At 38.7% G+C, this 23,415-nt stretch overlaps 1 protein-coding gene across 2 annotated transcripts in view; it reads right to left on the bottom strand.

The window, feature by feature from the left end:
- LOC129566761 (neurotrimin-like) overlaps window positions 1–23,415 on the bottom strand; it is a 107,922-nt gene that overhangs the window by 31,724 nt on the left and 52,783 nt on the right. For both annotated transcript variants that reach the window (XM_055442980.1, XM_055442981.1), the window contains exon 3: window positions 21,095–21,192. In XM_055442980.1, coding sequence (XP_055298955.1) covers window positions 21,095–21,192 — 98 coding nt within the window. The remainder of the gene's footprint in view (window positions 1–21,094; window positions 21,193–23,415) is intronic.

Below are 23,415 nucleotides of genomic sequence, written 5' to 3'. Positions count from 1 at the left end.
GCGACAATCAAGTTAATTCCAATGAATTACTTGGATTTTATTGGATATCACAGCGACTTGCTAATAAAATAACTCAACTGAACTTAACATATTAGAACAATACACAAAACAGTTAGTAGAATGGATGTTAAATCGGTGTAATGTAGCAAGAAAACGACAGTGAGAAAGAGAATGAGCGAAAGGAGAAGAAAAAAAAATAATTAAAAATATTTATATTTATATGGCATGATATCTCCGAGGTCTTTCATCCTAATTATATCCCAATGTTTTTGCCATTTCAATGCTTTTGTGTTGCGACAACAACATGCGCAAATAATGTCGCTTATAATTTAGCTCGAGAATGTAGCAGATATATATAAACATGGCAAGCAAGGTCTTAGTTTTTCCGTGCGCATTTTATTTTTATTTGGTGTAAAGAGATATTATTTTCAATATAATGCATGTTCGTTCGAATAGAGAAAGAGGGTTGTGGAAAAGTGCGTCAGGACAGTGAAAATGTAAAAAGAGAATGTTCAGTAATAATCATTTGTTAGTATCAAATACAACGACAAAACACAAGCGAAGAGTAGGAGAGAAGCTTAAGCTCCCTTAACTTGATTGTTTATTGTGTTTTACACGTTTCGAATAAATATCTAAATAAGCGCTTCAACGTATGCATTTTTTTCTTTCTCTCTAGCTATCTTTTACTTCGTCTGTGTACCCAGAAAATGTAATCCAACAATAGCAACGGGAAACTTGCCAATGGTATTGTGTAATTTGATACAAAAGTCAATGCTGTAATGATACGTACACCGAATCCACACATGTGGTTGCCACGAAAACAAGCGAAAAAAAAACACTGGATGGAAATGAAGAAGAAGAAGAAGAAGAAGAAGAAGTGAAGCTTCTCGTATGCACCACGAAAATGGTATTTATGAGGTCGAAATTAGATCCATATTATTAAGTTATTGTGACACAAGCCTAAGCACATCTTTAGCGCTCGCTGTCTGATAAAATGGTGCGTGCGCTGTCTTTTATGTCGCGCGTTTTGGCGTTCAAACGCTCGGCGGATTAGTTTTTGGTGTGATGTAGATGGGAGTTTGGTGGGTGGCTGGCAGGCAATGTAATCGTCGCGTAATGTAGCAATTTGTTCATTTTCACAATGAAAAGTTTTGTGTTTATGTGTCATGTCGAGATTTTAGGTCGAGCCGGCTGTTGCTCGTATCACACTTTCGCTCTCTCTCAATCTCCCATTGTGCTCTCACGAACACACACACACACAAACACACGCGGCAGACGCGACAAAACAAAAGCCAACTCGGATTTATTATCTCACTAAAGGCACTTAAGGCATTATACTTTTTCGGGTGACACGATAATGAAATGTTTTCGCTAAATATGTGTTTATGTTTTATCTCTTTGGCACGATGATATGCGCTAGTCTTTTATAGCATCACCGACCCAAAATCGCATCGTATCACTATGCGCGCTTTATATTCATGGGACAATTTATGTCCACCACGGAAATCGAATAATTACTGTCTCAAAATTGGAATCTATGAAAATGCCTTTATTCGTCATCATTACCGTCATCATCATCGTGTGTTGAATTTCATCAAAAGACAAATGCAGGTAGACTTTATTTCTATCCAAAGGACAACCAAAGCCATGTATTTACTCAAGGTATGGCTAACAATTTTAAATATTCCAGCATTGAATCAAATGAATGCATTTCATTATCGCTGGAAATTCTCTACAGACATAAAGGAATTCCGGTACTGTGTTAGACACGAAATTAAAATTAGTTTTGCCCAGATTATTTTCCGTGTCGTTTCAAGTCGGAGCATTTTTACCATTTTTTCTTTCTTGGGTTTTTCACACTCACCTCGCTCGTTCCCATTTCCCGAAAAATGAAGCGGCAGTACAATTCGTTGCGTGTGACCAGCATTTAGAGTTCATATTTTTAGTGTAAACGCTTTTTTTTCTATATACACATATTGAATCTCCCCATTTAATCTGCTTTGTGCATGTGCTAATAGAAAATAATGTGTCGAGAATACACCGCATGTGTGCAAGCGGCTTCGAATACAAAACAAATAATTCCAATTGCTGTAGCCTGTTCGCTGCTTTTGTTGTTGTTGTTGTTCGTGTGCAATTACAACAATCCCAAGTCCAGGCAAAAACTAATATGCTCACCGGCGCACAAGATCACACACACAACAACAGCAACCGGTTCAAAATTCCCTACATTTCCGTAGCAATCAAACGTCCAACATTTTGTATGAGCAAAATGCGCGAGCAAGCGTACCAATTCACGACGTCTTACTGTGTTTTGTGTGCTGTTTTGGCGCTATTGTTGCACACTTCTGTACACTATTACAATTTGATTTCCGTGCAGCAGTTACACATGACCCGAACCACACTCATTCGTTCTTTCTCTCTCTCTCTCTCTCTCTCTCTCTCTCTCGCTTAACTCACTCTCGCTCGTTCGTTCGCTCGCTTAAACTCACAAATAAATACTTTTTCATTTCAAATGGTTTGCGTTTCGGTTTGCCACCGAGTTGTTTATTCTCATTTTTATTATTCTTATTCCATTCCGCCTTTTCTTTACCTCCCATACACATACAATTATTTTTTTCTCCGCTCACACCCTTCGCTACACAGACTCATTTCTGTTTCTCGTATGATTATTTACAGTTAATTTTATTTCGTGCGCACTTTTGAAAATTATTCTTTATGGTGTGCATAGATCTCCATAATATGGTTATGTTGTGTAGTTGGGAGCAATCGGTTTTGGTGCTCATGTTACAGCCACATACCATTAGGAGGAGTTCTTGTGTGCGAGGGCGCGCGCCAGCCAGCGCTACTATATCACATTGGAGGATCTTTCAAGTCCGTGCTAATATTTTCTTTTTCTTCTTTGCTTTTCTATAAAATGTAGTCGGCAATACTGGAATGTGTTTTTTCTGCCCATTTTTTTTTCTGTTCCGTTTCCTTCATTGCAACACGTCTATCAGTTTTCTTTTCTTCGGGTGTTTTTTGTTCGTTTCTTTCTCGGTGTTCCTTTTTTCTTCGTGGCCAAAACGCTCTTTTCATTGTTGGTTTTCGCCGTTTGTGCCAACAATAAAAAATCCGCACAATTTTTCTTTGGCTCTCTTTCACTCTCCATCGCCTTCCATTTGCTAGACACACCGAAACTTGCGCCTCGTTTTGCGCGCACATAATGGCATTTATCAAGATTTCATTCTTTTTATTCGGTTGCTTTTTTTCCAGTTTGTTATTTCCGGTAATGTTCGTCTTGCAGTTCACAACTTGTTCTTCGATTCGTTGGTTCGTTCGTGTGTGCCTCACATTTTTCGCATCAACGTATATTCTTTTCACTTGAAGAGTTTCGTTTTATTTTCTCACTCGAATTTGCTCTCTGTTTTGATTTAGCCTAGACCTATGCCCATAATAAAAACGTTGTATGTTATCGCTTCATGGTGCTTCGGCATACACTTGCGATCGGTCGGAAGTAAAGCTGTGAAGACGTATGAATAGACACCTCGCAATCGACTCACACACACACACTCACACGCGTGCTGTTCGCAGGAGGTGGTAATTTGTTGTTTTCTGTCGGTCCTTCGGTATTACGTGTGTGTGCTTTTTGTGCCGTGAGCGTGTCGATGTTTCATTTCGTGAATTTGTATGCAATCGACACGAAAAAAAAAACGAAGCGAAAAAAAACAATAGCATCACATGAATTCCGGATACTGATTTGAATTAATTTTCGTTGTGGGCAGCCCAAGGCTCTTCGTTTTTTTTCTTCTTTGCCACTCGATTCGAAATCACGATGTTCATGTTTATTTATTGCACATGCTCCCACCTTTCAATCATTGCCTTTGATTGGAAAGCGGTCAGTGGTCGAAAACATCGGGTGATTATTCGTGGAAATGAAGTGAACACCGGCAGCGCGCATACACACGCAACGCAGTACACCGTACGAAATTGATTACTTGATTGACCTGCTACCCATTTCACATTGTGATACCACCGGAAACATTGCTCACTTCATTATAAATCGTTTTCCGGGGGCCCGATCTCAATCTCTGTTCAAATTAATTGCTTCAGTTGTTGCGAAAATCTCAACGAAAAGATTCGCCTCGTGTGAGTTTACCGTTCAAGAGTGAGTGATGTTTTTTCTTATCGTTTGGCTGTCGGTGTGTGGGCGTGTGAGTGTGTGCGTGTCGAATTGAGCGTTAGCGAATGTTCAATTTCGAGAGGGCGAAGTGGATTACGGATATATATTTAAACAATGTATTTTATACACCGATTCATTAAAGATAGTTTGCACACAAAAAGGATGTGCTCGCTTTGAACAACACCATGATAAGTTCATTTTCTTCTTGCATTGCAATGAAGCTTTTGCGCGGGAGAGATAGATAAAAACTTTTTAAATGAGCCCTTTGTGCTATAACCATTTGTGCTTTCGGCCATCTACCGTATTACATCAATTTATAATGTTTAAATGCAACCATGAAAACAAAAAAAACACACTGCTTCCGTACACTTTTTTTCGCCTTCCTCACTGGCTGCCATCGTCACGACGATGATGTGCACTTCGTTAAATGTTCCTTTCATTTCACAGTTAATCATAATGATGCTCACTTCACATCAAAAGGCAAAAATCAAACAGCTATCATAAACTGAAAGTGAAAGAGAGTAAAAAGAGAGGCAGAATCAGAGAGACGTCGAGAGAGAGAGGGCTAGAGGGTGAGAGGGCAAGAGATACATCAGGAGACGATGAGATATTGCCATAAAATAGATAACATAATTCTCGTTTTCTCTAATTCTGTGCATTTGCGCATATTTTTTGTTGTTTTGCTCGAAATGTCGGAAAGTGAACTGTGCTAAGAATGTCTCACACAGAAGATGTGAATATTATTTAATATCAATGAAATGTCTATTGACATAATTTTGAATTAACTGGAATCGAACAATAATGAAATCGCACGAAATAATGAATCATAAGCAAGAAATAATTATTATTTAGTTATAAGTGCAACAATAACCTGAATAGAATTCGGAGAATTTAAATAAGTCAGCTAAGCAATTTATTGTATATAGTCTTTAAGTGCATGAATAAAATCGTCAGTCTTTAATCAACCATCGACTACAATTCACCTGTCTTTTAATGACAACTTCTATCACACAGAACTTAGTCATTTGGTCCTTCGAACACTAAAAACACAACCGAAAATCTTCAATTTCAACAATTTCAACAAAGTGAAAAAGTCCAACTTTTTTCAACAAGTGAAATATTCTTCAAGTTTTATTAGTGCAGTGTTATCAAATAACAAAACAAGCAGTATACGATCTTCGATCAAAATGCAGGCACTAATTAAAGCTCAACGCGACGCAATTCGACAATTGCAGAAAACTATCACCAACTACACCAAAGACGGCAACGACAGGAAGGCTGTTCCAGCTTACTTCTCACGTCGCATCAACCGCCTAGACACATGGTGGATAGCATTTGAAGCGCGCCATCAATCTCTGATGGCCCAACCAGACGCAAATCAACCATACTTCAGAGAAAACTTATTCGATTCGAGCAGGGAGTTGTACTTGAAACATCGCAATGAATTGCAAGAAGGTTTAGTAAAAGTCGCTCCACAAGGATTTGCAATGCCACCAAATCCGAACGAACCCAACGACGATGAAGACAACAGCGATTCAGATACGGAAGATGAAGCATTGAGCAATATTTTGGACGCAACGTTAAAAGACTTTATCGACGATAAATGCGATGGCGCAAATTCGACAGCATCAGAAATCAGTAGCATCGAAAATGGAAATAACAATAATCAGTCCAACGCTCAATCATCTGCAACTAATGAAGTTCCAAACAACGAGCCAAACAACGAAAGCGGAGAAATTCTCAAATTGCTGTACACGGACATCTACAATTTGATCAAATCTTCGCAAGAAATGCGCTCAAACCAGAGAAACGGAATGATTAAAGCTCAATTGGAATTGCTACGAGAAACATGGAGCACATTTCGTTCTCACTACTACACGCTGCGCGCAACAAGCAACCGAATTAGCATGCAAATCAATATGCAAGCTCTACAAAAAAAATACACCAGTGCAATCGGACACTTGAATGAAATTTCATGCAGCGACCACAACAACTCCGATTTACCAAAACTAAAAATACCGGAATTCAGCGGAAAACGCGACGAGTGGCGCACCTTCATCGATTTATTCAACAAAATTGTGCACGAAAAAAACATCAGTACATCATACAAAATGGAACACCTGAAAGCGAATCTCAAGGGGCAAGCTGCAAGATTGGTAGCGGATTTAACAACGGCTGATCAGTACGAGGCGTGCTTGCAGGTACTATACAAACGCTATGATAACAAACGACAACAGTTCGGTGAGTATATAGATAAGTTGTTGCAGTTACCAAGACATAAAAGTGAAAACAGCCACGAGCTTCGCACTATGCACGATATTTGCACCGAAACAATGTTAGCAATAAAAAACTTGGGCATCAACACCGAAACATGGGATGCACTAATTTGTCATATTTTAACGAAAAAGTTACACGACGATACGGTAAAACACTACGAGTGTCAACTACGCAACGTTCGCGAAACTCCGAATTTGCAAGAATTTCTGGCATATTTAGAAAACAGGTATTTGGCCATTCAATCTGTTGAACAAAAAAATTACACTCAAAATTTTTCCAACAAAAAAGATATAAAAGAAAAAGTGATTGAAAAATTCGAAAAATTTGAAAAAATCGCGAAGTGTCTATTATGTGACGAAGCTCACAGCCTTCGCGTATGTCAGAAATTTTTGGCAAAAAGCGTGAACGAACGAAGTCAATTTATAAGATCTAAGGGCATTTGTGCAAATTGTTTATCTGGTTCACATAGCAAAGTCATTGAATGTAAAAGTAAATTTACTTGTAAAACGTGTAACAAAAAACATCATTCATTACTGCATTTCGATTCAGTTAAATCAAATGTTGCGAAAATTTCGGACTATCAAGCATCGAACGATGAACACGAAAATGATAATTCAGTAGTATCAGCAAATTCTTCAGCATCGAATTCGCGTGTATTATTAGCTACGGCATTAATTAGCGTGAAAGGTAAAAATAACGAAAAATATGCACTTCGTGCTCTGATCGATCAAGGATCGCAGAGCGCGTTCATCACCGAATCAGCAATGCAATTGCTCAAACTAAAAAGAATAAAACAAAAAACTTGTGTAAGTGGAATAACAAAAGAAAATCAGGTGTGCAATTACATTGTTGACTTGCACATTTCGCCTCGATTCACTTCAAATTTTGTTTTGAATACAACTGCAATTGTATTAAAAAGTTTGGTAAATTTATCACGAAATGAAAATGTTTTTAACAAATCATTCTCACATTTGAACAATCTTCATTTCGCTGATCCTTCATACATTGAAGCTGGTCCGATAGACATTCTTCTCGGCGCAGCTGAATACGCACAAATCATAAAACCAGGTCTCATAAAAGGTTCTACAGACGAACCGATCGCCCAAAACTCTGAATTGGGTTGGATCATTTCGGGACCAACCAATTTTGATTCAGCCGTGGGAGCACAAGTAACAACGCTCATTTCAGTTGTCGACGTCGAACAACGTATATCTGAATTTTTCAAGCATGATGATATAAAAATCGACGATGACGAGTGCGCTCTCACTGAAGAAGAACAAATGTGTGAAAACCACTTTCAAGAAAACACTATTCGTTTGGAAAATGGAAGATATTGTGTCAAAATGCCATTCAAAAATGGAAAAAATGCACCAGATTTAGGAAACTCGCGAAAATGCGCCATTGCAACATTTTTGCAGCTTGAAAATCGATTCAAAAAAAATCCTAAATTGGCAGAAGAATATAAAAAATTCATTCACGAGTACATTGACCTAGGTCATATGGAACGATCGGTTTACAATCCAAATATCACATCGTATTATTTACCACATCATTGTGTAATACGAGATAGCACAACTACGAAACTTCGGGTAGTGTTCAATGGCTCTCAAAAAACTGACAACGGAAAATCTCTCAATGATGAACTTGCATTGGGTGCCATAGAACAAAAGGACATGTTAAGCATTCTAATCAATTTTCGCATTTACAAATATGCATTTACGGCTGACATTGAGAAAATGTACCGCCAAATTTTAATCGACGAAAGCCAAAGAGACTTGCAAAAAATCATTTGGCGTGATTCCCCTGAACTACCGCTTTCTGAATTTAGACTTATCACGGTCACATACGGCACCAGTCTCGCTCCGTTTTTATCACATCGCACTACAAGACAACTTGCAATCGATTGCGAAAATGAATATCCAGAAGTATCAAATACCATAAGAAAAAACATGTGGGTTGACGATGTGGTAAAAGGTGCTTTTACTGAGGCAGAAGCAATACAATTGTGTAGCGACTTGCGCAAGGTATTCAGCAAAGCCGGATTCAATTTACGAAAATGGTCTTCAAACAACGTAAATGTGCTGTCCGCAATTCCGGAGAGTGATCGTGAATTGAAGGCTACAAGCAGCAACGTGAAAGCGTTGGGCATAAAATGGTCGCCGTCTCAAGATGTTTTCACATACGAACTCAGTTTAAAAAATCATTCAAATCCATTTACAAAAAGATTGCTACTATCTGAAATCTCTTCAATGTTCGATCCACTTGGCTGGATATGTCCAGTAGTAATTTCGGCGAAAATTTTGGTACAAAAGTTGTGGGAGAAAAACGTCGATTGGGATGAAATTGTACCGAAAGAAATCGCTGAAAAATGGTTGGAAATAAAAAGCGAATTGCATCTCATTAATGACATCAGAGTGGAACGTTGGATAAATTACAATCCTGAGGATGTCATGGAGTTGCATGGTTTCGGTGACGCAGCGGAACCAGCATTCGCAGCTGTGATTTACATTAAAAACGTCACGCAAAACACGGTGCGATTATTAATCGCAAAAAATAAAGTAGCTCCTCTGAAAACAACGAAAGACGCACTCACAATACCGAGATTGGAATTGTGTGCAGCAAATTTACTTGCCAAATTGACGAAAGGCGTTTTAAAAGCAACAAACATAAAATTCAGCAAAATTTTTCTTTGGTCCGATTCAAAAATAGTCATCGATTGGATTCGAGGAAATCCGAAGCGATACAAAAAGTTTATCGCACACCGTGTTTGTGCAATAGATAGGGCAATTGGAACAAAAAACTGGTATCATGTTACCACTGACAAAAATGCAGCAGACTGCGCTTCACGCGGCATGTTGCCATCGGAATTGCTGAGACATGAAATGTGGTGGAATGGCCCACAGTTTTTGCGTGAAAACAATTACTATGCAAACAATGCAAGTCATTTAAATAACATTGACCCAATAATTGAATCACTCGCATTAGGTGTAGAAATCTCTCCAATTTCAAACGAACAAATTCTTCCTGAAGTCTCGTCGTTCAACAAAATGAAACGAATAATCGCATACTGTTTTCGTTTTGCATCGTTATGCAAAGCAAAACAGGGGCCCAAAGCATTGTCTCCGATTTCGGCTGATGAGCTAAATTTAGCGGAAACAGCAATAATAAAAATCATTCAACGGGAGGCATTTGGTGCCGAAATAAGTGAATTAATGAAGAAAAGATCAGTAAATTTTTCAAGTAACATTCTGAAACTAAGCCCATTCTTAGATGAAAATAACATTCTGCGCGTAGGTGGCAGACTACGAAATTCGGATTTGGTGTTTGGACGAAAACATCAAATCTTAATACCAAAAAACAATAGCGTAACAACTTTAATAATTCGTCATTTTCATTTATTATGCATGCACGGTGGAGCGAAAGCCACTGAAGCAATCATCAAACAGCAGTTTTGGATTGTGAATGCACAAACAGAAATAAAGAAAATTTTGCATCGTTGCATTCCTTGCTTCAAACAAAGACAAAAAACCATGTCACAATTAATGGCAGATTTGCCGGCCAATCGCGTAAACATTGTTGAAAAGCCATTCACCAACGTAGCAGTAGACTACACCGGTGCAATTCCATACAAAACGGCAAAAGGTAGGGCTGGTAAAATTTCTAAGGCTTACATTTCAATATTTGTCTGTATGGCTACAAAGGCACTTCATATCGAACTAGTATCAGATTTAACAGCCGACGCGTTCATAGCTGCCGTTCGCAGATTGGTAGCGCGTCGTGGAATGATCAAGAGCTTCAACAGTGACAATGGCACAAACTTTGTAAAAGCTAATAAAGATCTAAGTGATTTATTTGAAATCGAAAAAGAAGAGTTCAAAACAATCTGCGATGAACTTTCAAAGCAAGGCATTTCTTGGCATTTCTCACCCGCTGGTGCGCCTCATTTCAATGGCCTCGCCGAGGCTGGTGTGAAAGTTGCAAAGACTCATTTAATAAAAACAATCGGAAAAACTGCGCTAACATTTGAAGAATTGTCCACATTATTGTATCAGGTGGAAGCATGTGCAAATTCAAGACCACTTTGTGCACTATCTACTGACCCTGATGACATCGATTGCCTAACACCTGGACATTTCTTGATTGGGGCACCGTTACTGGCACCACCCGACGAAAGCTACATCGAAACGAACGTAAACTGGCTTTCACGTTGGCAATTGGTGCAAAAAATGAGTCAAAACATTTGGAAAAAATTTCAAACGGAATATCTAAATGAATTGCAAACCAAATCAAAATGGTTTACGAAAAAAGAAGAGCCAAAATTGAATGAATTAGTTTTGGTAAAAGATGAGAATTCACCACCATGCTCTTGGCCAATGGCGCGCGTAATCGACGTGCACAAGGGTCATGACGCACTCACGAGAGTGGTAACACTTAAAATGCGCAATAACACTTTCACTCGACCAATAACCAAAATCGCTCCGTTGCCGATTGAATACGATGCGGAGACCCGGGCAACAATTAAAGCACACATTGCAAAAACTGAAACAGCGAGTAAAGCACGGGTTACAAAATCCAAACCGGCAAAACAAACATTTAATGTCATTCCGATAATAACGGCATTGCTTGCAATTTTTGTGATTCAAGTGAATGCTCACCCAAATCAAATCGTTCCGTTCAAATTGAATAAATTTGACACCTCGCCGGGTTTGTTTTTCGAACAAATTTCGCATGCAAAATTCAGTTACACCAATTGGAACTCGATTGTTTATGTAAACATGAAATCATTTCTCAACGAAGCATCGATGATGGAAAGAAGTTTACATGATTTAGAAAACGTATGCAATCAAAAACTGGCGGGGCAAAGCTCATGCAAATCTCTTTGTCAACTAATTGAAAATCGTATCAACGACATCAATGAACGAAATGAGTTAATAGTATCGTTTAAGCATCATCGAGCAGAAAGAGCGTTACTTGACATTGTTGGAAACATTGCTGGCGATTTATTTGGAGTTTTAGACTCTCGATTCGGACGAGAATACGTTCTCGATATGTCAAGATTGGAATCAAATGACGAACATTTGCTCACTCTTTTGAAAAACCACACTTCTGTTTTAAATTCCACTATGAATATAATCAAAAAAGATGAGCGGGAAATCATAAATCAGAGAGAAAGCATAATAAATCTAGCGGGTTTGGTACGTGTTCAAACCAATGACCAGCAAGCAGTTTTGCATTTTCATACTATGTCTGTGTATCTTTTACAAATGATCTCTGATTATGAGCATCAACAAGATAGCATGTTGGACATACTTACTGGCGCTAGAAAAAATCATATCGATCATCATCTAATAACTCCTGCTCAAGTAAAGGGTCAATTAAATATAATGAGTGAATATTTATCAGACCAACAGGCACCTCCGGATGGAACCGATTTCTACAAATTGGCAACCATCACTCCGTTTGTCACAAATAAGACACTATTTTTTCGAATTGCCATTCCATTGATAAGCGACGAAAGGTTTCAATTGTATCATATGTATGAAACGCCATTTGTATACAATGACGAAACTCTGAAAATAAATGCTAAATTCGAAGTCATTATCGCGTCATTAAATCGGCAAAAATATCAATTGATTAGAAACAAGCATGAACTGAAATGCAAAAAACAGTCAGATGACATGGTCATCTGCTTCGAGCCCCGCAAGTGGCTAACCAGCCAATTCAAATCTTGTGTGTGGTCTCTCTTTAATCATGAAGCCAACTCGAATTGCGAGTTATCCAAGGTAAATTTGCGTTACCAATGGTTAGAACTCGAAGAGCCGAACAATTGGTTATTTTTCTGTAAGCATGTGGAAAAGTTCATATCTATTTGCGGCGATAGTGTAAATCACCACAGCGCTATTGGCTCTGGAACCCTAAAATTGAACGACAATTGCGTACTTCGGGGTGATAATTTTGAATTAATGCCCCAAAAGAGTTTAGAGCGCGCGCCACATGATTTCATTATTCCGAATTTCCAATTCAATCTCACTTCGTACGAGCCATTCATTTCAAACGGAACAACGAATTTGATCGAATTTGCCAAAACTAATTTGACTAAACTACAAAATCAGTTAAAATTCATCGAAAATCAATCTAAATTAAAGGAAAAAATCGACATTCATGACATTCATAACTATTCAGTAAACTATTTCACTCTGTTCATCGTTGTATGCTTGATATTCTACGTTGTAAATTTCATCAGGGGTAATAGACGAATCAGATTACCACGTGCAATTTCGATGCCAAATCTATCTGAAGATTTGACTCGCCGTTTAGAGCACCGCCAGTCACGCTAAAGGTGGCCCGGAGAATGTCTATTGACATAATTTTGAATTAACTGGAATCGAACAATAATGAAATCGCACGAAATAATGAATCATAAGCAAGAAATAATTATTATTTAGTTATAAGTGCAACAATAACCTGAATAGAATTCGGAGAATTTAAATAAGTCAGCTAAGCAATTTATTGTATATAGTCTTTAAGTGCATGAATAAAATCGTCAGTCTTTAATCAACCATCGACTACAATTCACCTGTCTTTTAATGACAACTTCTATCACACAGAACTTAGTCATGAAATATCAAAAGAAATGCACCAGAATTAAATTTGAAATGAGCGGAAATGAGTGATGCTGCAGTATCGTTACATGTTTCTTTTTATTCTGGTGATAAAACAAACAAAAGGACAAAATTATAGCGAAACGCGTTATCTGAAACATAAAAAGAAATGACGAGCAAATCCTTCGGGATCCAGATTCTTACAGAAGTCAAATTGTTTGAATTTCAAACTGCGCAATCATTTGCTTGAAATTAAAATAATAAGAAGAAATTCTAACGAAGAAAAAACGAAATAAATGAAGAGAAAAAGAAGTTTGAAGATCGCTTTGAGTGGAAAGGCCAAAAAGTTTGTCTTATTCAAAGGAAAATTCGGTAAAATTATCTACTCGTTCATTCAAAATGAATGAAAGCATGTATTTTGTGAAGTTTGTAATTAAAACGCACGAAGAGCGACGATTATGCTCAACATTCGCTTTTCTTCACGGTCACAAAATCCGAGGGAAATTAAAGAAAACCAGGTTAAGAGTGAAATTCGAGTGTTTTATCCCGGAAATAAAGAAATAAAATCGAGCATTTTTTCAGCATAACCGTGAAGTGAATGCTCCGTTAGCAACGAACATAAAGCTGGCAAAAAAATGTTTTGGTTTTTTTTCTTGCGTCAAGTATTGAGAGAGTATCAAATCGCATTTTGCGCTCATCCAAAAAGTAAAGGACTCATTACTATCGCTCAACATATAAATAAAGATAGCCACAGTAAAAGCCGAAATTTTCGTTAAGCCCATCGTAGTATTTTATCACCTTTTGATCTTCATCTTGTCGGCGTTTTTTTTGTTTCTGACGCGTGTGATGTGGGTAAAATGTGGAAAGAGTGTTGCGTTGTTGGAAAATTAAATGCTTTAACGTACGTGCCTCGCCATATATTCGTATTAAATGGATATTTTATTTTTAAATTGTTTACCTCTGACCTCAACGCCGCTCATAGCAACCGTTACATGCACCGTTTGTAGCTTGCTCTCTCTCTCTCTCTCTCTCGCAAGAGGCGGGTGCGCGCGGACGAGGAAGCCAAAGTGAGTGGTGTGCTGGCAAAAACTCTATCAACGTGACATTTAAATTAACATTAATGTCAGGTTTATCACCAATTCATACATCTTATTTAGAAGATACGACAACTGTACGTCAGCATTTTACATGCTTCGAATTTACAAAGACAAGAAAAAAAACGAACCGAAACACGAAAAAAGAGAGGCAAGCGAGAGAGAGAGAGAGAGAGAGAGAGAGAGAGTGAGTGAGGGATAGCGAGAAACCGTGATGTGAAAAAAGGAAATAAATGAAATGTTTCGCACGTAAAAGCACTTCCATTTGGCAACGCCATCCGAAACCAGAAATTGGATGCAAGCCACATGAAATTCGTTCAAAATTACGAACGACAGGCCTCCGTTAAGAAATTAATGTATATTCATGTGGATTGTAAAACATATTTATGTGTTGCATCGTGGGAAATGCTGGATACTTGTACTGCCATAGTGCTTGTTTTAATTTTTCCACCAACAGCATATCGTCCCGCCACTTGAACATCGATGTGCATGTGCAGCCGAAGACACTTGCAACGGAAATTGTGCGAATAATTTGCGCTTTTTTACCGCTATTTCTCTTCGCTTGCACTTTGAAGTGGAATCGTGGTAAAGTGAGCAAACGCGCAACCGTGCAAACACACATTGAGCTCACAAGAGACGAAACCATGAGCCGAGTCTAATGAAGTAGAATCCATGCACTTATGCACTCTCTATCCAACACAGTACACCAAATGCACAACATAATTTATTTGCAATTTATTTTCCAAATATAAACTACGGTTTCGAATATATTTCAGAAATTATTCATGTGTCGCCTTGGCTAAATCACATCGCCGCAAATATTTTCCGTTTTCAAACAAAACGACACACCGGTAAACTCCAAATTACTTTCTCTGCCGCTTGTAATGAGATAGCTAACCGGGTGTGCGTTTGTATTTGATAGCTAACCGGGTGTGCGTTTATATTTGTGTTTGTGGCGTATAATGGTGCGGGAGCACAGTTTTGAATGAAAAAAGAAATAAAGGAGAACGAGAGCGAAATCGGTTAAGCAGCCGGTGTGCAGGCTAGGGGGATTTAACTACGTGAAAACTTGTAAAAAAATGATATAAACGCGCACGAAATTGTTACATTCACCAGAGAACTTGCATGATTCCACTCAGTTGACAAGTTCCGTATTAAAACAACATGCGCGAACGCGCGCGAGTTCGTGTGCAAACTTGTAGCTGGACGACGCGCACACATCAGTCGTTCCATTTATTATATCTGGATTAACTTTTTCTTCAACACTTTCTCCAGCTCTTTAAAAATATTTCCTTTGTCCATTTTATAATTATATAAATCTTTGAACTTTTGGAAAGGATGTGAAAAATCTTTATACACGTAAACAACCGATTTTTAGCTTGAAACGCGTTTTAATTGTCAAATAACAACTTGAAAAACGCGCAAAACCATAAACAAACTTGTGTAAACTTGTGACCGTGCGCGTCAGTACGTACAAGGAACGCGTCGAACTCCCGCGAATCAAGCAAACTGGCAAAAAAACATGCTGAACTCGTAAGAGTTAAATTCCCCTAGTGTGCAGGACGACCAACGGGAAGTAAATGCAAATAAATGACAAATAAATTACACATAAAGGATACACACAACGGGCCCGAGCTGAGCTTGAATTCAAGTTACAACCGGGAAAGAAAGTGACAAAATAGAAACGCATTAAACGAAAAATAAGTAGCTGTCACATTGAAAGTACTTCAAAATGGTTTTTAGATTCACACTCATGCAAACACACACCGGAGTTATATGCCGAGGAATGGCCGAGAAGCTTGAAAACCAGAAGGAGAATGAAATAACACGGATAAAAGGACGAAAAACTGCGAAAGCGAGACCAAAAGAGAAATTGGAGATTGAATGAAAGGGAAAGAGCGAATAGAATGGAAAAATTGGCGACAAGATGATACACAAACCGATTGCCATTAAATGGTACGCATTTGTGGCCATTTAGCAAGGTGCGACAGAGCCACGAAAGTGCGGAAGCGTAAGAAAAGAAAAACGTACTTTACATAATTGCGTCAAAAACAATTTAGATTAAAATCAAATCTTTAGACTTTTCCTCCACCGTTTTTTTTTTTGTTGGCGGTCGTCGTTGTTTTGGACTTTTTTCCATGCTTTTTTCTTTCTTCAGCGCTTTTTACATTTCATATAAATAATAATAAAAATAAAAGCGCGCCCGTCAAAGCTGTAGCCTGCACAACATTTCAATTTCGCTCGCTGCGTGTTTTTGTTTCATGTTGTCTTGTAGTTGTTTGAAAGCGAAGTGATTTGGAGTGTGTCGTGTGTTCATAATTTTTTTTTTTCGTTTTGTCGTTTTGTGCGACAACTGAAAACAAAACCACCATTGACATCGATGCAAGTAAATTTTCGTGAGAAGAAAACGGCGGCGGTGGAAAGAATAAGTGGCGGTATAACGGTAGCAACAGCAGCAGCATGTCGCTTTGATAAATTATATGCACAGTCACACACAAATACAAAACATCAGCTCAGATAAATTCATGCTCGGCTAAAAACCTAGCTAAAAACACCGAGGGATAAACAGAGAAACACAGCTCACGAGAAGAAAAAAAAACAACCTCAACACAACAAAAACATACACACCGAAGTGCCTGAGAAGAGAAGTGGAAAGAAAGTAAAAAGGAACGGGGAAAGCGCTTAAGAAAATTCGTCGCGTTGAAACGCGCTAGAAAGGAAATCAGCTCAACGCTGGATGAATGTTCAGCTATTGAATATTTAGCTATTTATAAGGATAAACGGGCGTTAAATTTTTGCTTTTCCTATTTTTGTTCAGTGCGGGAGGTAAACGGGGAGTGCTCCCATTTTACCGAGCATACGTACCACCGACAACCACAAAAAGGAAGACCTGCCATCGTTTTCGTCGTCGACGATGTTTAGTTCGTTTCGGCATTTCTATTTATCCGTCGCTTTCCATTTACAAATCGACTTCGTTTTTTTTCCACTTACATCTTCATCATCATCCCTCCGACATTATTAAAGTGTATGCGCCTCGAAATGGCTGCACATTGAAAAGTGTTCGCTTGGCTTTTTCACGAACCGATTGAAAGCACTGAGCGATTTCTTTTCGCCGAAAGCGTGAAACGAGCGAGAGAAAAAGAAAAAAAAACACGCACACACACACCACATGAGCGAAAATTGAGAGAAAAACCTTAACAGAGGTTAAGTGTGTTTAGGTTAAGTTAAACCAATTGAATGACGGCACAGAAACAACGAAGACGAAGATGAAGAGAAAAAAAATGAAAAGAAAACCCGTGCACATAACTTAAGCCAAAAAGAAGCACTGCAAATTCTCAACTGGATCCACTGCATTTGTGCGTAGAATGTGAGCGAAGAAATAGAAACCGTGCGCTCCGACAAAACAAAGAGACACACGAAAAAGACGGAGAAAATGAAAAAAAACAAATGGCACATAAACATTAATTTCGCAGTAGATTTTCTCTAAAATGGTAAAATTTTATGCTTTTCCCCGTGCCAGCTCCGTTCGCTATGCCATTTCAGTTTCAGTGTTTTTTATTTCGCTCCTGTTCAGCGACACTTTTTCTGAGTATGTATTTGTACATGTTGACTTTGTCTGGTGCAAGTTTTTCCTCCCCAATTGCATTAAATGCTTTTCAAACTAACGAACAAAAGCTCAGTGTTCCCTTGCGCGCCGTTTCCATGTCAGAGCAGCAGCAAAAAATGTTTTTATTTCGTTTTGACGGTGGTTTGTATGGATGCATTTTGCCGCCAAGATTGTGTCAAATCATACATCGTAATCATAGCCGTAAACAGAAAAAATTGAGAAAGAAATGGAAAAAAAATGTAGCACGAAAAAGTTGTCCGATCGGCGAAAAGTCGAAAATTGGTAAAAATTTGTCGATGGGTAAGCTAGTGGTTCATTTGTTTTTGCCGTGATCATCGCGTTACATGTCGTTGTGTTTTGAAAGTCAAAGCAAACTAAACAAGCATTTAATCGAATACTTTGTGTAATGGCAAATTGTCTCCAGTCGTTGAGATGATGCTGCTGCTGTTGCTCACCTTCTCTCCCGTTCGGCTGAGTACCGAGATCAATAGCAAGACATTATTCTGCTTTTATTTGCTTTTCGTTTGTGTGTTGATTGCAAACATTGCGCTCGACTTGTTCGGACCAAAAGAGCAAAATGGCACACACTCAAGATGGGTGAACGGAACGGGGTGAAAAGTGAACGAGCGAGTGAAAAACGGTTTGGCAACAAAGTGAACGAGAGCAAGAGAGAGGGTGAGAGATGAAGTGAATTCTCTTTGGTATTGCAATGTTCACTTAAAATAGTTAAATGTGTACGTGTTGCGCTACATTCGACTTCGAATTGAAGCGATGCACGTGAACCAATCGAAGGCAGTCAATTTTTGGTATGAAGTAAAAAGCAGCACGTTGGATGCTGTCTATTGCGTGCCTTGGTTGGTTGTTGGATCTCTCACCCATCGTCGTTTAGTTTGGGGTTGTGATAACGATTTTCTCAGTGGCTTTTTTCCGGTATGCATTCTTGGTATTTGTTTTTTTTTCCTCCTTTTGCCTCACCGTAATTTTCAACGATGATCGAGTCAAATGCTCAGCAGCCTCGATGGTGTTCCGTGAAAATGATACCTTTGTGGTTAGCTGGCGCTGTTGCTGCCGTTCTTTTTTCTTCCCATCACATTCCCACCCTCTATCCTTTTCTCCCCCATTACTAAAACTTTTTCTCTCTACTTTTCACCACTATTCACGACGTCTCATTCATCTCACATGCTAAAGTTCATGACATCATTTCGATCGCATGAAATCAAATCACTCTCGGGTTCATTTTTTTGCTCTCTCTCTCTCTCTCCTTCCACGATATGTTTTTTTTCGGTGTGTTTTCAGCTCCTTACCTTGATTTTGTTTCTTTCGTTCGTTCCCTTCTATCTCATTTTCTTCCTGATTGTTTCTACCGCTGCTTCGTCTTTTGACATTGCTTCGCCATTTCCTCGTTCTACTTTTTTCTTTCCCTTTCTCATGCACACGAGCATATTTTCGACATGAGCTTAGCTTATTACTGCTTTTCATTTTCAAACGGTTACCCAATGCCCCGTGCTCTCTAGTCTGTATGTGTGTGAACTGTGCACGCGTTTCTATTACGGGATTTTTTCCTCGTGAAAGTATTTAGATGATTTTATGCAATAACAATCTGTTTGGGGAGAAAAAAAACAAGCGCGCTCGCCGTTGATGTGAAAACCTTTATGAAACGTACATTTTGCGCATCGGCAACCGATAGCAAGAAAGCGATGAAGAGAAAAACACATCACCCCAACGGCAAAATGACGATGATAGAGAGAAAGGAAAAAAAAAACGCGGAGAAGCGATGTGAAACACAAAAAAAAAACAAAGTGATTCAATAGAAATCGAATGTTTGTTGTGCGAGTCACGTATGCACTTATTTGTTTCTCGGGTACTCTTCGCTGTGTGGCCTGTGCTCCGTTCATGTGTGTGTCTGTGTCGACGTGTCGGCGCTTTAGGTATATGTGTGGTTTTCAGTGCGATTATAAAAATAATGATTTTGGTTCGATTGGAATTCCGATGTTTGTTTTAGCTCATACACATTCCCAGCCATTCCAATCATTCAATTGGCCAATTTTTTTTCCGTTCACTTTTTTCTCTGTGCTCGGTCGTGTTTCCGCCGCATACGTGATTGATACATTTGGTGGTGATACTCTGTGCTTTTGCTCATGCCATTTATTTTTGCCTCGATGAAATCGGTTGCAGTGTGCTGTGTGTGTGTGTGTAGCGATCACACAAATTCGGTGAATCGAAAATGAGCTGGAAAATGGCACAACATTATTCGAGCAACGTACGTGCGCACTCTGCCTTGCAAAATTGAATTATTTCTCAGTTATAATATGTTTAAATTTTTTGACATCTTTTCGTTTAGTGAGAGCAGCAATTTCGTGAGCTGAACATTCTATTACCGAACAGTCGTTCGCTCGGTGCTTCTCTCTCCTGTTTTCGGTTCTTTTTTTTCTGCTGAAATGTCTCACGCCCGTCGGCAATTTTTGGCTGTGGCATACTTTGTGCGTGCTTGTTGATTCAGCGTAAAAGAGAAAGACATTAAGAGAGATAGGGGGAGTAAGACGATTGAAGATAGAGAAGCAATAGTCACGCAAAGCGACTGTGAAAATCGAACGGTAGACGACATCAACCAAACTCTCGTTCTTCCACAAAATGTCGACTAAATAAATTTCAATTTGTATAAATAAAGTATCAATATCTCCTGTGGCCCGTGCTTAGTATGCGTGTAGGCCGACCGAATCGAAGAAGATCATATGCGTTCACATCGTGCGTAAATGCGAATTGACAGCATCGGAATCGGTTCGTGTTTGGCTGATGAAATTATGGCTTGTGGCTGATACAATTATTATTTTCAGACAATTTGATCGAATTTAAGGGGCGCGCACGAGACTCTCAGTCTTTGCCCGACTGTCACAACGACACATTCTTGAATATTTTATTTTTGTGGCTGTCTACTTGATTAGCGGCCGATGTATTTCGCACGGTGAATACTAATTTGGTATAATCATGTCTATGGATAAAAATGCTCAATGGCTCCCCTATCGCCGAATTTGACAATAGAAAAACAAAAAAAGCGTTCGGTGGCTCGGTCTCACTGTAATTACCAATGTAATCAAATGAAAATGATGCCATTCTTGGTGGTGGTTTACTTCGGAAAAAAATTCGCTTCTGTCGTTTGCGAAGGCAACATGTCGGAAGATGGATTTAAACGTCTTATTGTCAAAAATGATTCGCGCTAAGTGAAGCAATTTTTCTGAAAAATTGTGTTTACTCATCGTACTCGAGCGGCGCTTCCCGCACACTTCAAACCAAAGCGTGAGGGATTGCATAATCGCCGGTTTGGACCGTCAAAAGAAAAAAAATGAATTCCAATTACCTTGTACGTTTGCAAATTATCCACGACGCAGGATAAGAGTGCTTCGCGTCCAACGGGGATTGTGAGATTTTGTAGCGGCTCACCGAATTTCGGCAAATCTGTGGAATGAAGCGAAAAAAGAAACGAGAAAATGAGAAAGAGAGAAAAAGATAAACAAATAAATCTTCATTATGCATTTGATGCTTATTTGTATAGATCAACGCGGGCTTAGGTCAAAATGTTGAAAAAATTCTTGAACTTGCCAATTTCATTTTCATTCTTAGGCCGTGAATAGAAAGAGAAGAATGTATGGTTTCAAATGCACAGAGAGGGAGAGAACAACTCATAAGAACACTGTAAACAAGTTTAATCGAGTTACGGCAATCGTCATAACACGGTTACGGTTCATCTAATGGGCCAATCTAATGGCAAATCATATTTTACAATATATTTACATCCATAAAAACAACGGTAGAAAAAGCGTTAAGAGAAAAAAAAATTCGTTCCGAAATGAACGTGTAAATGATATGCATACACCGAGTACGGGTCATGCCACTCACACATATAACGCAAATAATATAAGTTAAGTTGCATGAAAATTATTTCAGTGGCAAAGAAAATTTCAATAATTTATGCGGAACATATTTTATGAGTGAGTGGTGTGAACGTGTGCGTGTGTGTGAATGCATAAAAGGTCATGAAATATACACAGCGGTGCGCTTTCTCATTATATTCGGATCGGTTCACATATAAAAAGTAATTTTCCGTTATGAAGTAAGCATTTATAACTCGCTTTAGTTTGGGTAAGGCATGAGTAGTCGTTACACCACCACATGCTCTCATCGCACTCGATGCGCGTTCCACCGACAAACGAAAGATTCGTAAAGCTAAAATAGAAAGAACTTAAAAAATAACCGGCAAGAGAGTCGAAAAATAAATGAAAAATTATAACGTGAAGAGAAAGAGAAAGAGAAATGGGGAGAGAGAGAGAGAGAGACTATTGTCAACTTTCGTAAATGAATGAAAGAAAGCGTCTCTAAGTAGTGTTACAACGAACGTTTTCTCCATCTCAATTTCTATCTCGCTTCGGGTTGCAAAATGCATCATACACATACACATCAACAGACACTCATCGTCGTCATCGCTGCACAAACAAACATCATGAATGGTATTTTGAATGCAAATTGTGTAAACTCTTGTTGATATTAAAATATTCAAAACTGTTTACACCCACCTCCGCCTCCCGCTTCGCATACCACTTTACCAAGAAATACACGCCAAACTACAGCCAAGCAGAATGGCGATAGTGTGGGACAAAGAGACAGATTAAACGTGCATTAAAATGGAATTTATGTGTAATATTTCCACAGTCGGTGTGTTGGTGAATTTTTCATCTCTACCATGGAAATCGTTTACTTTTTTTTCCCGCTGCCAGAGTTCGTTTTTTTCTCTGTCTCCTCCTTTTCGTCGGATTGTTTGATGTATATAACGTCCACTGTTTCTGGATGGAACCAGAATGGGTGAATGAAAACCAGGTGACTGTCTGAAATTCCGACTTTGAATGAACCGAAACCGAAATGAGTTTGAGCCGCTGTGGGAAAAAAAACTTTCTGCACCAACGAAATGATTGAATCAATTTTGGAGTACCTAGTGGTGGTAAATCACCACTGGTGATATTACCGGTTTCAAATTCCAGCGGTAGATCTACCACATAAATCGACAGAAGATATTTGAACAGTGCACCCGCATCGAGCACACAAATTAATGTTCAACTTGACGACGCACACAAAAAAAATTTGGCACACACAGAGAAAGTGGTGCACAATTCAATTTTGGGTACCAAGATAATGGTCTTCCAATTGAGAGCGGGTGTTTGATTTGAAAGTGTGTCTGTGGGTTTGGTGTTAAGGGTTTGCAATTTGAAAATCGATTTGACACAAAGTTTTGCCAGCTAATTATTCCATGACATCTGTTTTTGGGTCAAATAGTTGACTGAAAATTTGCATGAGTGCGCTACTTATCTCATCGTGTCGTCTTTATATCATTGAATAAATTGTGGTATTCTGGTCATAATGTGTGTGTGTTTTTGTGTTTGAGAGAGAGGGAATGTGCTTGGAAATTTGCATTCTTTGCGGTGATAAGAGTATAAGGTTGAATGGATGCAACAGCACTTCTCAGAGATGATATCACACAGAGTGAATAGAACACCAGTATACATCTACACGTGTCTGTTTCTATATGACTTTGGGTGTGTGTGTGTGTGTGTGTGTGTGTGTGTGTGTGTGTAAATTCCGTATCCACATAATTTATCTATTTTAACTCGGGCATATTAAAATATTCAC

This window comes from Sitodiplosis mosellana, unplaced genomic scaffold, assembly GCF_009176505.1.
Source record: "Sitodiplosis mosellana isolate CC-2019 unplaced genomic scaffold, AAFC_SMos_1.0 Smas_scaffold_5, whole genome shotgun sequence".
Lineage (NCBI taxonomy): Eukaryota > Metazoa > Arthropoda > Insecta > Diptera > Cecidomyiidae > Sitodiplosis > Sitodiplosis mosellana.
Note: the sequence above shows the minus strand (reverse complement) of the source record. Positions and strands in the feature narration are given on the sequence as shown.